Below are 15,584 nucleotides of genomic sequence, written 5' to 3'. Positions count from 1 at the left end.
GATTAGAAATGTTATTAAATAGCAAAATATATGTATAGTTTATACTATAAAACCAAATTGCTGTGCGCCGTGAAGAAAAGGTGGCAACCCTAACACAAGGTTATATCACAGATGGTCAATGAGGGAGAAGATGAACATCTGCAACTTTTATCATTTGTACGCAAGCAAAAAAAAGCAGCTTGTAAGAGATCGACCCTTTACATACAGTACATTTGTGAGCAGACAATATCTCATTAACAAATATCTTAGATCACATCAAGCAAAATAAATATATATCTGTAATGTCTGATCATTTATTTAACAAAAAAAGCACAGCTGTAAAGACAAAGACATCATCATCAGTAGGTAAAACTACCTGGATCTGCTCTGCACACACAAAACATAATCTCATTCATCCAGCCGCATGGTTGTGTCAATAGTAGATGAGATGAGATGATGCTGATTCCCAGTCACTTAGGCAGGTCATAGAGGGTCCGACAGACAGTGCTGACAGGGGGAATCCCTTCTGCCAAGCAATGGTCTGCTCCCAGCAGAGGGGGGGGGGGCACCCCCTCCAGGAGAAGACCACGATTATCGCTGGCAGCTGTACGAAAAATGAGAGAGATCACAGAGGATAGAAAAAAAAAAGGAGAAAAAAAAAATAAATTATATATATATATATATTTTTTTTTTTTTATTAATAATAATAAATAATAATATATTTCAGAAAAATAGATTACAGGGCTATTAAAGTTTGTGTCCATAGGACGTCCTGGACTGGAGTGGAGATCTCGGGATGATGCCTGCAGCTCCAGTACTTGTAGTTCATTCACTCACAGAGCGCTGAAAGACGCAGACGTGTGGGCGGAGCTCTACATGCTGTGCGGTTCCCAATTTGTGACAGTGGCTGTCACATTGGAGGTCCAGTATGCTGGTTGTACCACAGTCAATCCCTGGATCGATTTTGGTACAGACTGCCCATAGATGGTTTGAATCTTGGCCAGTCTGCAAATTAAGCCAACATTAAATATGAAACACGAGGACAACAAATGAATCCAAAGTACCGGTGAACACATTTCTAGTTTATACAACTAACACAGGCACCTCTTTTTAAAATGAAGTCAATTCAACTATTGTTGGGAGTCTATCCCATTGTGAGAGATACATGAGACAAGTCATCAATATAGTTCCAGGTCTCCATATTCTCACATGTATAATATTTATCAATGACAACAACAACTATATCTCATGCTGCAAGACACAGAAGGCTGCATCCACCGCACTGAAAGCAGGCACCGCACTGAACGCAGGCACTGCACTGAACGCAGGCACCGTGCAAAGGCTGCAGGTTAGAAAAACCAATTGATCTTCGGGACAAATTACAATAAGGTAAGTCTTGATCTTTTGATTCGAAAACAAAAATTCTAGTTTAAAAGCAGAACTTCAGTAATTTTATCTTCCCATCTATTAAAGAGGAAGTAAACCCTGATGGGTTTACTTCCTCTTTGATTCCCTGCAAAGGTAAAGCATAATGGATTACTATGCATCGCATAGTAGTCCATTATGTGTCACTTATCTGACACAGGAGCCAGCGAAGTCACCGCTGTCCCCTGTAGTCCGGAGCGTCCATCTTCTCGGTGGGTCTCGCCGCTCCGCTGCTGTCATTCAGCGAAGCCGTGATGACGTCGCTCCCGTGCATGCGCACAGGAGCCGCCACGCACGGCATATCGCAGTTGACGGTGGCGCGCTCAGTGCACCTGTGCGCCGCTGTCCAAGGCGCATGCGCCGTAGACAGCGGTGCCTGCCTTTCGCCAAATATCTCCTAAACCGTGTAGGTTAAGGAGATATTTCTTGGACCTACAGGTAAGCCTTAATCTAGGCTTAACTGTAGGTCAAAGTGTGTTTACAACCACTTTAAATCCTTGTTGTTTTGGATTGTAAAACCTTTTTCTTTTTTTCTGCCAGTAAATATCTTATACAGCCCACTTCCTGTTTCTTGTGTGACAAAAATGCACAGCTCTCTCTCTCTCTCATTCTCACTTCATTCTCGCTTATGACATCATGTCACTGTCATTCTCGTCACATCACTGTCATTCTTGCTTATGACATCATGCACAGCTCTCTCTCTCTCATTCTCCTGAGCTTGCCAGGAAGGGAGGAGGGGCGAGTCATAAGGGGGCCAATGAGAGCTACAGAGCAGGAAGAGTGACTGTGTAAATCCAGGAAGTGAACAGGCAGCAGCTTCAGCTGACCACAGTTAAAAGGGTTGCAGCCAGACTTAGTGGAGGGAGATTTCTGCAGCATATTTGGCAAGTACGGAATCACAGTATAGATTTAAAATAATATGCAAATTGGTTGCAGGGAAGTTTCAGAATGGCAAAGATGTTTTTATGACAAATTATTTAAGCAGACTGCAGGTCTTCTTTAAGGGTATAAGCCAGAATTTCAGTTAAAAGAACTGGACAGTCTGTGTTTCCTGGAATGAGTTGTGAAATTGCTAAAAAAAAAAAAAAAAAAAAAAAAAAAAAAAAAAAGAGAGAAACGTAATCTGTTCAGAATTTACCAATACAAACCCTGCTGGAATTGAGCAAATATAGGATCCAGTAACATGACAGGTACATAAATAATATAAATGTTGCCCGCACACCTTGAACAAAGTCTGTTTTTACCCAAACATCAAAGGGGTCCATTTTTAAAAGACTTGTTGTGCGAAACTCAAGCATTTGCGTACAACTGCTGTAATTTGCCCAATATATTTATTTCCTATAATTATCAGCTCCAGCTAGTGTCCATAACGTGCCATTTTCCTGATTGATGAAAACACTATATTATGATCACAGGAAATAAATATATTAGGCAATTTTTGTGGAATATTTGTGATGGCTGTGTGAATACTTGTGACATCACACAGATTATTATAATAAATAATAGATCCCCAACAGCTGACCACATCACAAAATTGTGATTCTAACAGGACCCCTTCAGCTGGTTACTGTGAGGTTTCCGGTTTGAATAATGGGCAACTTTAATTTAAAATGACAGTTTACCTTTACATCACATTGTAAAAAATTATATATATATATATATATATATATATATATATACATACATATACATATACATATACATACACACACACACACACACACACACATATATACACACACCACACTTATTCATTCCTAATTTTATAGTATAAAAAAAAAAAAATGCCTACATATCCAAGGCATACCTGTAGGCCATGTGCGGCCTGTATGCCGCCTGTCTGCAAAACTGTCTAAATGGCAGAATGGGCCAACCCATGGACGCATGATCCCTTCATTACAGAAATTTACTTACACTGGCTCATTCAAAGCATGTGCAGTGCCCTCTCCATCTGTCACAGCAGAGGCTGAGCTTAGTGTGGTTCCCAGAGATAGAGCACGCGCATGCACAGATTTTAAACAAGCCAGAGCGCTCATTCCGGCACTCGTGCGGCTCCATGTCCAACATCCACCAATGGGACGAGGGCTGCAAGCAGTGATGGGTTCATCTGCTCTAAAAGTCCTCCAAAACAGGTATGGGAGAGGCCACACAGCCGACAGGCATGTCCGGGAAGTTAAGCATTAAGGACTGCTTTTTATCATACTAGACAAGCTGGAACGTACAGGTAATTGTTTGACATGAAAGGTGACGTGAAGGTGAATTCTCTGAGGCATTTGAGGTGTGCTGACAACATATCTTGAGAAAACTAAATTACTTTCATTGTTGAAACAGAGTAAAGCACTAGATTTCATTCAGGATACTTAATAATTTGGTTCTACTGAGGGATTAGCAGATCAATTTACAAGAATGGGATTTCAGGTGGGTCACAATTGTCCAGTTTTAGGTACACTTACATGATCCATACAGAAATGGACCATTATGACCCAACAATGGGACATTAAAAATAAAAACCCCACACACCCAACAACACCACCACACTTTAGTAAAGAATTTTTTTACCAATTTATAATTATATATATATATACACACATACACACACACATATACACATACACACACACACAATACAATACAATGCTGAATCAAAACTTTTTATTATGAGGAGAAGGCGCGTTTTAGCGCTAGAAACAGCACTTGTAAAGCGCCTGAAAACTGCCTCCCAATCATTGCAATGACCGCTTTCACACTGGGGCGGTGCGCTTGCGGGATGTTAGAAAAGGTCCAGCAAGCAGCATCTTTGGGGCAAAACGCCACTGCCCATTGCAACGAATGGGCAGCACTTCAGAAGGGCCATAACACAGGAGTTTTTATCCCCTTTTAGGCTAAAGGCGTCTCGCTGACGGCTGAAAAGTGCAGCTTAAACAGCGATTGCAAAATTGCCCACACTTGAGAGAGTGAAGACTTGATCACATTTGTATGGACCTATAAAATACTTCTACCAAGAATAAAAAAATAAATAAAATAAAAAAACACACAAACACACACTTCTACCAATTTCAATGTAAAGGCAATCCATTTACATGTCAACATAATTAGAGAGTGTTTTCCACCAATTCATATTACAGATAATCAAGTTAAAACACAGAAGCAGCCCGGGGACATCTGCAGAGTGTAGAAGAAACTCGCTCTTCAACATTGCTAGCATATTATATGGGATGGAGTAACCTGCAGGTTTGTATCAGTGGATAATTAAAAGCTCATCATTTCCCTTGCTCGTTAGATGCTGCTTACTATAACAGAAATGTAGAAAGTACTGTATATCTAAAGTCACATCTAACATCTCATAACATCTCTAAAATTCACCCCTTTTTAAAAAATGAACCCTCCAAGCTCCTCATTCACTCCCTCGTTATCTCTCACCTTGACTATTGCAACTCCCTTCTCATTGGCCTGCCTCTCCATAGGCGATCCCCTATTCAGTCTATCCTGAATGCTGATGCCAGACTTATCCACCTACCAACCGCTCAGTGTCTGCCAACTCTCTCCTCCAATCCCTAGACTGGCTCCCAATCACCCAGCAAATTTAATTCAAAATACAAACCACAACATATAAAGCCATTCATAACTCTGCCCCAAGCTACATCACCAATCTTGTCTCCAAATATCACCCAAATCGTCCTCTTCTCAAGCTCTCTCGTCTTCTCCTCACATGCTCATCTCCATTTCTCCAGAGCCTCTCCCATCCTCTGGAACTGGCTACCTCCACCTGTCCGGATATCCCCAACTCTTGCCACCTTCAGGCGATCCCTGAAAACTCATCTCTTCAGGAAAGCCCATCATATCTCCAACTAAGCTCTTTTACCACTTTCATCAGTTCATTCCCCACAGTTACAACCTTTTGAACCACCTGCCCCACCTTACTAGATTGTAAGCTCTTCTGGAGCAGGGCCCTCTTAATCCGTGGATATTTTATTGTATTATAACTGTATTGTCTCCTTTTTATATTGTAAAGCGCTACGTAAACTGTGTATAGCGCTATATAAATCCTGAATAATAATAATAAAATTAATCAGGAATGCTTTATTTTACACTGTGGATAGAGCAGAAAATGATTAAATCTCCTGCCATCTGTCTACCAATGGGGAGATTTCCCTCTACTTGCTATCCATTTATTTAGCCAAGCTAGCATTCAACCGCTGGGCATGTGGATGGCTGGGAGTGAACTTCTTTCGAAGGTCCAGTAGCTGGGGCAGGGAAATTTGCTACAAATCGGACGTGGGTGTACTGCTAGCAGAGTGCCCGCAAGTACTTGGCTCTGACACATCTAATTCTACACCTTCATTCCCCTCAGAGCAGGTTTCAGAGAGGAGTGAAGGTCTAGTGGGGTTGGAGATCCCAGCTGATGAGGAACAAGGAGAGGTCCGCTTTGTTCTTTGGTGTGGGTCTTTGAGGTACGTTTGCCAACGAGCTGCATGGCAACAGACCAGTGGTAGACAACCTGGGGCCCTCCAGCTGTTGTGGAACTACATTTGCCATGAGGCATTGCAAGGCTGGCCGTTACTTCCACAAGCATGATAGGACTTGTAGTTCTGCAACAGCTGGAGGGCCCCAGGTTGCCAACCCCTGCAATAGACCAAACAGGTAGTGAGTGGAAAATTCCCCATAGTGAGGGAAATCATCACCAGAACAAGTGTCCCCATTGGAAGATTTCCTCTCCATTCCTGCTCCTATGACATCTTAAAAATGTTGATCTCCCCTCATTTTTAATCCAAGTGGTAGTGGTCTGCGAGACCGAGAGAGTCAATACCCCCAGCAGGGTCAATGACACCAATGAGAACCTGAAAAGGGATCTAATCATTCCCTACTCTAACACTTTACAGGTCCATTCAAACCTAGGCAGACCATTGCTGTGCAATAATGACACGTTGCACTGTAACCTGCGTAGTTAAGGCAGCCCATTCATTTGCATGAGCTGCCAATGCACCAAGCAGCCAAAAATTAGACCAGCACCATTTTTTTTCAAACGCAGTGTAGCACAACATGCGGTAGTGTGCATTGCGGTGTGGTGCAGTAAATAAGTGGCAGATGGGCATTACAGTGGGATTGAAAATAAATGGCGTAAAAATCAAAAACCACATGTAGAGTGTATACTGTAGTCATAACAACTTTCAGGTGTACAGTGTATGTATAGGCAGAACTTTTTTTTCTCTATCTATGAAAAGGGTAGGGAAGGGGGGGTCAAATCTAGCATTTGATTATAAAAAAAAAAAAAAAAAAAAAAAAAAAAAAATTGCTGCCTGTGTGCCAATGGGGAAATTTCCCTTCACTTCTTGTCTCAGACACCAGAGGAAGTTAGAAGAAATCTCAAAGAAAAGGGGGGAACCAAAAAAATAAATAAGGGCTTCTTTTGGGAAAATTGAGAATTTATTGGTTCACAGTGACTGCAGCTACAGCTGGCAGTGATTGTTTGTTTTGAAGCTCATTTACTGCTTGTTAAAAATTGTTATAGCCTGGACACTTCATTTTTAACTTTTAAGTTCAGCTAAACCCTATATGGATTACATTTAGTTTGCTAAAGCATTATGTAGCAAACAATTGATATTTTTATATAACACATTGTACCTCTTCTTTTCTATCTCCATGCTAAAAACTGAAATTTAAAAAATAAATAAATAAAATAAATATAAAATCGTAAAAACCAAGGTTACAAAAGATATTAATCTATCCTGAAGTGACAGCATGCAGCAGAGGGGACTAGGCATTGGAGACGACCCAAACAGGTACATAAAGTAAAAAAATAAAAAAAATAAAAACTCCGACGTAAATGCACCTATTTTTTAGCACTTCTTTAAAAGGACTTAAAAAACCTGCATGCATGTAAATGAAGTGAGGGGAATTGTCTACAACAGGAACAAAGACAAAAATTCTAATAATCAAAACTCCGGCAGCAGTCAAATGACCAATAGTGCAGCACAAGAAATAACACAGACTCAGTACTGCAATGCAGTGATCTGCTATGTGCATCAGGTGTAGAGTGAACAATATGGATTGATTTCTTTTACAAAAAACAGGTACAGGTTCTCTTTTCTCTGGGTAAAATCACTGTTGTAGTTACAAGCTTTCAGAATGTAGTCACTTAGTAATTTGTCCACCAGCCCATCGTTTCCTACTCAATTCAGCAAATATAAAATAGATTATGAGAAGATACAACTCCACAATTCATAGTGGAATTTTCAAACTGAAAGTGCATAAAGCTCACATCCAATTTTTAGTGAATATAAATTCATTCCCTCCTTACATTATAAAGAAGCAAAAAAAAAAATAAAAAGAAGAAAAAACACAACCCTACACACAAACATCACACTGTGCCCAACTGCTCGGAGTTAAAAAGCAAAAACAAAATTAAAGCGGAAGTCCGCCGGGACTCCGCGTTTTTTTTTTTTTTTTTTTAAAAGCCAGCAGCTACAAATACTGCAGCTGCTGACTTTTAAAATAGTGACACTTACCTGTCCAGCGCGCCCGCGATGTCGGCACCCGAAGCCGATCTCTAGGTCGTCTGTCGGGTCCTGCCGCCGCCATCTTGGGTATGGGAATCAGGAAATGGAGCCTTTCGGCTTCATTTCCCGGTTCCCTACTGCGCATGCGCGAATCGTGCTGCGCAATAAGGACGCTCCCCGCTGCCTCTGGGATCTGTGTGTTTCCCAGCAGGCAGCGGGGCACTTGCGGGAAGGGGCGGGCACTTGCGGAAAGGGGCGTAAGTTACGCCCCTTTCCGCAGAGAGCTATCCCAGAAGTGGGTGCAGTTACCTGGATTATCCAGGTAACTGCACCCCCCACCCCCCTCCCCCCTGAAAGGTGCCGATTGTGGCACCGGAGGGGGGGAGGGTTCCGATGAGCGGAAGGTCCACTTTAGGGTGGACCTCCGCTTTAAAACCAAAATGGAATATATTGCACACTACCAGTCCTTAGATGTGCTGGCTGCATTCATTTTCTTTTTTCAGGCTAAGCATATTTGTTGCAAGTACTGAAAAATACCCATTGCCCAAACACCACGATTTTGTGATTCTCTATTATCCATAGGATTTCATAATGGGCCGAAACCCCTAGGGACCCCTCATTTTGACCCCCTCACCTTCTTTTTTTCCCACCTCTTTGCCTTTGCAGCTCCAACACCCTCTTCCTACCCGCCCGTACATTCCCTAAATCATCCATATGGAGCCTTAGGCCTCTTTCACACGGCCGATCCGTTCAGATCTGCCTGTCAGTTTCTCAGGCGGATCTCAACCGATGCTCCATAGGGGTCTATGGAGCGTCGGATTTCAGCGGTGACATGTCCGCTGACACCAACCCACTCCGATCCGAAAAAGTGTGACGGAGGAAAAACCTACTTTTCCATCCGTCATCGGATCAGGTGACAACCGACTCTGCGGTCCGTTGTCATCAGATCTCCCATAGAGGAGAGCGGTACTCCGACAGGTCCGTCCCTGCACAGTGTACAGAGATGGACCCGTCTTCTTCCTGCTCAGCAGGGGATCAACGGAGCGATCCCCGCTGAGCAAGCGGATATCCACGGGGCAGGTCATCACTGATCTGCCCCATGTGAAAAAGAGACCTTATACCTACACTCATTAGGTGCACATGGAAGACTACCATGACCCCGGTCTCCAGATCTTTATAAGTGCCTAGAAGTTTATCCAATTACAACAGGGCCCCTAGCCTAAAGCTGTGTATGCACATATTGATATTTGACTGGTCCAGCAGGAACAGGCTGAATTTCGATCTGTGTGTAGCCCTCTCTGTTCAACTGAAGCCGATCATTAGACCAGCTTCTGTTGAAGGGACCTGCTGGAAAACCAGTATTTAATGAGCCGATGCTGCCAATGGCTGCAGAGCTGATCAGTGTATTCTGATAGGGAAGGCGAGTTGTCCTCACTGTCGGTATACAATAGTAGTGGGGGAGATCCCTGCACCCAAATCTCTAGTGTGGATGCAGAAATAAGCAGGTTTTTTTTTCCCCCCCAAATTGTTCGGCCTGCTGGTTGGAAATTAAAAAAAAATATATAAAAAAACACCCCACACAACTTCCAATGTATACTCAGCTTTACACACCCCAAACTATTGCTACTACCATCTGCATATGTACACAATAATTCAATACATGGCAATGATGTTATCTTGGTTTACTTCTCAAAATGATGTAAAAGAAAGACAGCCACCGATCCGTTAGCCAATGTTCTGAACTAAAATTTTAAACTACTGTATATTATCAGATTAACCAGTTATGTTCCATGAACCTCCCTTCGATATAAAGTAAGTGAGAAGATGGGAAGATGTTTGTAGTGCAACCCAAGAGAGCAGTGACACTTCTACGCCACAGATGAGTGAGCATCGTGGCTTCATTCACACTTCAGCATTTTGAATTGCGGACAGATTTGCCAGGATTCTGCCCACAAATTTCAAAGCGCCAAGGTGTATATGACAAATCGTCACACAATAAATCATGCTGCAATAGCAGCAACCCGCATCGTGTGAAGCATGTCGCCCAAAAAGTAGAGCTTGAACTTTTCTGGGCCACAAGCATCAAGTTTGTTGCCACAATTGCAGTGGATTTATCACACAACACAACGTCATTTTAGGTGCGATTCAAATTAATGACATCTCAAATGTGCGTTCTGCAGTTTGCCATTCACACCTCAGCGCTTTGCAATCACAGGCAGAATTGCGACTAATCTGCCTGCGATTCAAAACACTGAGTTGTGAATGCAGCCTGAGTGAGCATTGTCACCCTCAGACAGGCTGTGTGTTACTGGCAGGATCACCAGGTACAACTAAAAATAAAAAAATAAAAATGCAGCCGCCACATTTAATATCCACACACATATTGGGGTTTTCTCAGATATGTTGGAAATACATGACAACATATTAAAGACATAAGAGCTCTTTAGATACAAAGCATCCGCAGAGACGGAGGACAGAGGCTGTCCAGGCAAAGTCACTGATGAGAGGCTCTGCAGTCTTCTGGTATCACTCACTCCCGATCCTCATTAGTCCTCAACCACCTTTACAGTTCATCTCATAATACAAGTTTCCCACTCATGGCCAACATTTTCTACACAGCTGAGATAATGGTGAAATAGAACCAGACCCTACAGAATTTACATTTCAAAACAAATATGGTACAGCAAACATTGCTTTTAGGTGCCACCCTCATCTCCACAGTCCGGTGTGCTGCAATTAATGCACGTTACGTCTTCTGTAACGCTACGTTGTAGCGGCCTGATCATTTGCAATTCAGCACACAAAACAGACCAGAAAGTACACAGCACAATTTGTCCTGGAACAATGCATGGTAGTACCACCTGTTGTGGTGTGCTACAATGCATGTGCGTAACGGATGAACGCCAAGTGCATTGGGGTGCTATTCAAAATGAACGGCACCACCACCATTGCACAGTGCATTACAGAAATGCATATTGCTGCACCACAGGTAACCGTAACCAACACCCGATTATAGTGAGTGTGTTCTGCCTCCTTGTAGGAGTGGCTCATTATGGCATAATGAAGGCTACTGTATGAAAACTGCAGCCAGGCACACAGGTCAGAGCAGGCCAAGCTGGTCCAAACTATTTTCTACACCAACAGGGGTGTCTGCTGGGCATGCTATATAAACTGTATGTACCGTCAGCTATATATACACACACACATACACACACTATACAGCACTGTATTCCAGCAGTAGGACAGGAACTTCCCATCCCACACGTGGAACAAAATTGAGTTGGGCTGAGCACTGCTGAACCAATACAAAGCTTCCTCTGAATGGCTGTAGGTGGACAGATGATATCACTATATCCACCTCAGCCAATCAATCAGGAAGTGTTGTAGTCATTCGCAGACTACAGAGCTGCCCATGAATGACTGAGCAGCATTTAGCCCAACTTGGTGTTGTTCTATTTGTGTGAAGGGAAGTGCCTAACCCACTGCCAGAACATAGCGCTGTATAGTGTTCATAGCGGGGGCATTTAGACACAAGATAGGGCACAGGTGCATTGTCAAACCCTGCTGACAGCTGCTGTGGCTTGACAGTTCTGGGGGGGGGGGGGGGTACACCTAGCTGTAAGGGCATTATGCACCAAGGGATGAATGCCCGGAACGCAAGAAGTCTGTGTTCCGGGCAATGGTCTCTGGAACATCCTGCCCTAAATATTCATACCGCTGGTGCACTGTCCAGCTCTAGCAACTGTCTGCCTCTCAGAGTTTGACAGCCTGCTGGCAGCAGTCCGGATGGCACACCTATGCACACTGCCCAACATCTGGTATAGGGGCCTTAGAAGTATTTGACCCTTGTAGAGGATTTCAACAACAACAAAAAAAAAAATAATATTGCAGAGGATGGTTCAAATCTCACTTTTATCATAGTGCAGCCATCTGAGCCAATCAGTGAGCCAATTACACAGGCAGGAAATTACATTTGTACAGAACGCCATCAGGTTGCTATATTGCAGTGATATGCAATTAGCGGACCTCCAGCTGTTGCAGAACTACAAGTCCCATGAGGCATAGCAAGACAAGAGCCACAAGCATGACACCCAGAGGCAGAAGCATGATGGGAGTTGTAGTTTTGCAACACCTGGAGGTCCGCTAATTGCATATCCCTGCTGTATTGCATTGAATTTTACAGAAATACAGCTGCTGCAGAACTAAAAAGGAAATTAAATTTTTAGGAACATTTAATTACAATAAGGTTTGTGTAGCAATTGTATATGAGAAAGATAAATTAAAAAAAAAAAAAAAAAAAAAAAAAATGTATGTATGAATGTATTTTATTTTTTTTGTTCCCCCTTATGAAAGTGGAGGTAACCTTAAATCATATAAAATACCCCTAAAATGTTGCCCCCTTTATCCTACCAAAAAAATAAAATTCTAATCTTTACTTACCTTTTTGTACTAGGATTGGTATCAAAATCAAACCACACAAACAAGTGGCAGGATGCCAGCAGGAAAAAAAAACCCACACACCTCTTACAAACATTGTTACGTTTTGTTGGCAACGTTGTTCTAGGATAATAGCATGTAAAAGACTGCATGCCGTGATCTAAGACTGAAGCATTGTATAAATAGGATCTAGGACTAGGGTTAGAAATCACAACCTGCCACTCTGATCTCTACACCGACGTCCAATCCATTAGAACTGCAAGTGTTGAAGACGTAACATGTGGACCGGGTGTAATATGTGGTCCGGGTGTATGTTGGCTACAGTAAACATAGCGGTTGTACATTATACCGTAGCTGTGCTAGAGGAGCGCTCTGCCATGTGTTCAGAACATACCAAGAACAATGGAGAAAGGAAACAGCATTCTGCCATCACCTACTGTGCTGAATGAATAGGGAAACACCAAGAACCACACTGCAGAGTGAATGTGCTGACAGACGAGACACCAAATAAAAAATGTGACGGCTCCTTAGCACAAATAGGCAAACAAAGTAGCTAAGCGGACACCCTAAAGAAAAGGCAACATGTTGAAAATAGATCATTATCTTCACCACCAGCAGACATGAAAGTCATCTGCACAGCGAGGGGTTGTTATTAGAAGCTACACATGAAAACAAAGGCCACAAACCCAAACAGCTCCCACCTCTATGATGACTTAATGAAGAGGTGACACTTGTGAATGCATGGCATGCTCATGGCATGCTCCGGAGTCAACCTGGAATAACTGTCACCCAGGAAACATCGCTGCCTACAATTTACTACACGGCAACACGGCCGGCCCCAGCAGCTCTGCCAATGGAAGATGGCAAGGTCTGACACATAGCGCCAACTTATACTGCAGCCCTGTACACACATCTGTAGTAATAAACACAGGAGGAACCAGAAGGAACCCTTCTCCATCTACACAGCAGAGTGCAGGGAACCATCGCTGGGTGCCATACACCGATCTGCTAATCTTCCATAGAATGCTTGTGATTTTACATTTAGTCCTATGACAAATGTACAGGAAATCTACAATCCTGGCCACTGATTTATAATCTATAGCACCACCATTGGTTGCCGATAGTCCAATCATGTCATTGTTCACCTTGTGTGACATAAAAGACAAATGAATGCAGTGCTGACATTAAAGAACGCATTCACACTTCATTTAAAAAAAAAGAAAACAAAACAAAAAAATGCAAAATGTGCATCACACTTGCAGTGCCATCATGTCTTAATGGCATTCAATCACAGGTTGCAATTCCGCATTTTATCACAAAAAAAAAAAAAGTGGGGGGCTTGGTGCCAAAAAAAAATAAAAATAAAAAAAAGGGTACATGAGCTGCTTTGGCGCGTGTGTCATGTGTGATGTGTCATGTGTGATGCCCTGCGTGATTGCAAAAAAATGTGCATCTCTCAGGTGTGATTGCAGCCTAGATGTTTAAAGCAGACGTCTCTAACTGGCCCTCCAGCTGTTGTGGAACTACAAGTCCCATCATGTCTCTGCCTGTGGGAGTCATACTTGTAACTGTCAGCCTTGCAATGCCTGATGGGACTTGTAGTTCTGCAACAGCTGGAGGACCGCCAGTTTGAGACCCCTGGTTTAAACTGCAAGCAGTGCAGGTACCTAATTCTTACCTGGTGTCAGATCCTGCACAACAGAGCACAGACTGAGAAAGGGAGAGGCAACACAAGCAGCCAATTAGTTGTGGTGCAGAGCGCTAGCTGACAGGAGGAGAGAGCAGCGTGCCAGAGATGTGCGAAATGTCACCTTTCACTGACCAATCACAGGCTGGGGACGGGACAAGACCTGTAAGCGGACTGATGGCCACACACGCTTCCATTTATTTTTTCTCTATTCCGAACGATGTGTCATTCAATCAAATCCGCAAACAGCTCAATTGCCAGAACTTCTACCCTTTACAATTTAGATTGGATTCGATGAACCCAAGATGATTGGCCAGGAAGGACAATGCTTTGCATGGATACAATCCGATCTCCATCGATAAGACGGTGGGAATGAGAGTCGATAAGACGTCTTATGATTGGATATTAGCAATCAATCGAAATCCCCATCCATGTGTGTGGCGTATAGATTGAATATTGCTATAGGATGAGATCGACCACTTACTGACGCGTGTATGGCCACCATCACTGAACTGCAGCTAGGAAAGCTCGGGTCTCCTGCAATGCCAGACGAGGCTGTGCTGGGCGACGGAGCTGTGTAAATCTGAAGACTGGATGGGCAGATCGGTGCAGATCCCATGTATGTGTGTCGCCCATGTGCCCAGCGCTCTGCCCGGGTCCAGCTATAAATAATAAACACACGTTGGGTCAAGCAAAGGCTCCTCTGATCACATACATCATGTAGATTGTCAGCTCTTGGGCTCAGAGCTCTCCAGGCTGTAGACACTAGAAGATGACAAGACTGTACAATGCGGATGACAGCACTCACCAGACGATTGCAGATCTGCCGGAACATTGCGGAGGATGCTCAGGAGGATGAAGGCAGCATGGAGGGTGTATGAGGATCAGCGGCTTTGTATAGGAGATCCCCCGTAAGGCACTGATCACAGCATTCCACACTACAGGGGTCTCTATAGCATGTGACAGCCGTCCCCCCGGGGATCACCGCTCCCTCCCTCCCCACAATGAATGATGAGCCGAGTAGTGGAGGAGCTCAGTCCGGAATCCCCGGCTCCCCCGCCCCCTCACTACCATCACTGCTGGCTCCGCCCCTCTGTGAGAAGAAGGAGGAGCGGCTTTCTGGCCATGGAGCTCACACACAGGGACAGCCGCTCTGTAGGGTGCTGGGCGGGGTGAGTGAGCGGCGAGCCCTTCCCTCAGTGTACGGTACCGGGAAGCTGAAGACGGGAACCAGGAAGTCAGCGCACACCGTGCTTATTCCGGGAGGGGGCGGGACTCGCACAGCAACACGGAACTCTTGAAGTCACAGCGCCCCCTGCAGGTCCCCGCCGATCAGGTGTCTGAACCCGGAGTAATGGGGCCGCCTGCACTGAGTGACATGTGTGTGTGTCTGTGTACACACAATGTGGGTGTGGCCTAATTGCCTGAGCTTCCTGAAGACCTTGTACCCATAGAATACTGCCAACCACAGTACATAACTACACTGAGCAATACACTGGTGCATGCCTGTGACCATGCCTTGTTTCCATGGTGCTCGGTACCCAGTGTTCTGTCGAGAA

The 15,584-nt window shown here is 43.8% G+C and overlaps 1 protein-coding gene across 1 annotated transcript in view; it reads right to left on the bottom strand.

Moving 5' to 3' along the window:
• ATP11C (ATPase phospholipid transporting 11C (ATP11C blood group)) overlaps positions 1-15,314 on the bottom strand; it is a 219,053-nt gene extending 203,739 nt beyond the window's left edge. Inside the window, exon 1 of the mRNA XM_077489893.1 lies at positions 14,834-15,314. Coding sequence (XP_077346019.1) covers positions 14,834-14,860 — 27 coding nt within the window. The 5' untranslated portion in view covers positions 14,861-15,314. The remainder of the gene's footprint in view (positions 1-14,833) is intronic.
• Between the last annotated feature and the right edge of the window lie 270 nt (positions 15,315-15,584).

Source organism: Lithobates pipiens, unplaced genomic scaffold (assembly GCF_037356315.1).
Source record: "Lithobates pipiens isolate NorthernLeopardFrog02 unplaced genomic scaffold, aLitPip1_a1.2 Scaffold_1, whole genome shotgun sequence".
NCBI classification, from domain to species: Eukaryota; Metazoa; Chordata; class Amphibia; order Anura; family Ranidae; genus Lithobates; species Lithobates pipiens.
The sequence above is the reverse complement of the archived record's forward strand: the minus strand, read 5'-3'. Positions and strand labels throughout refer to the sequence as shown.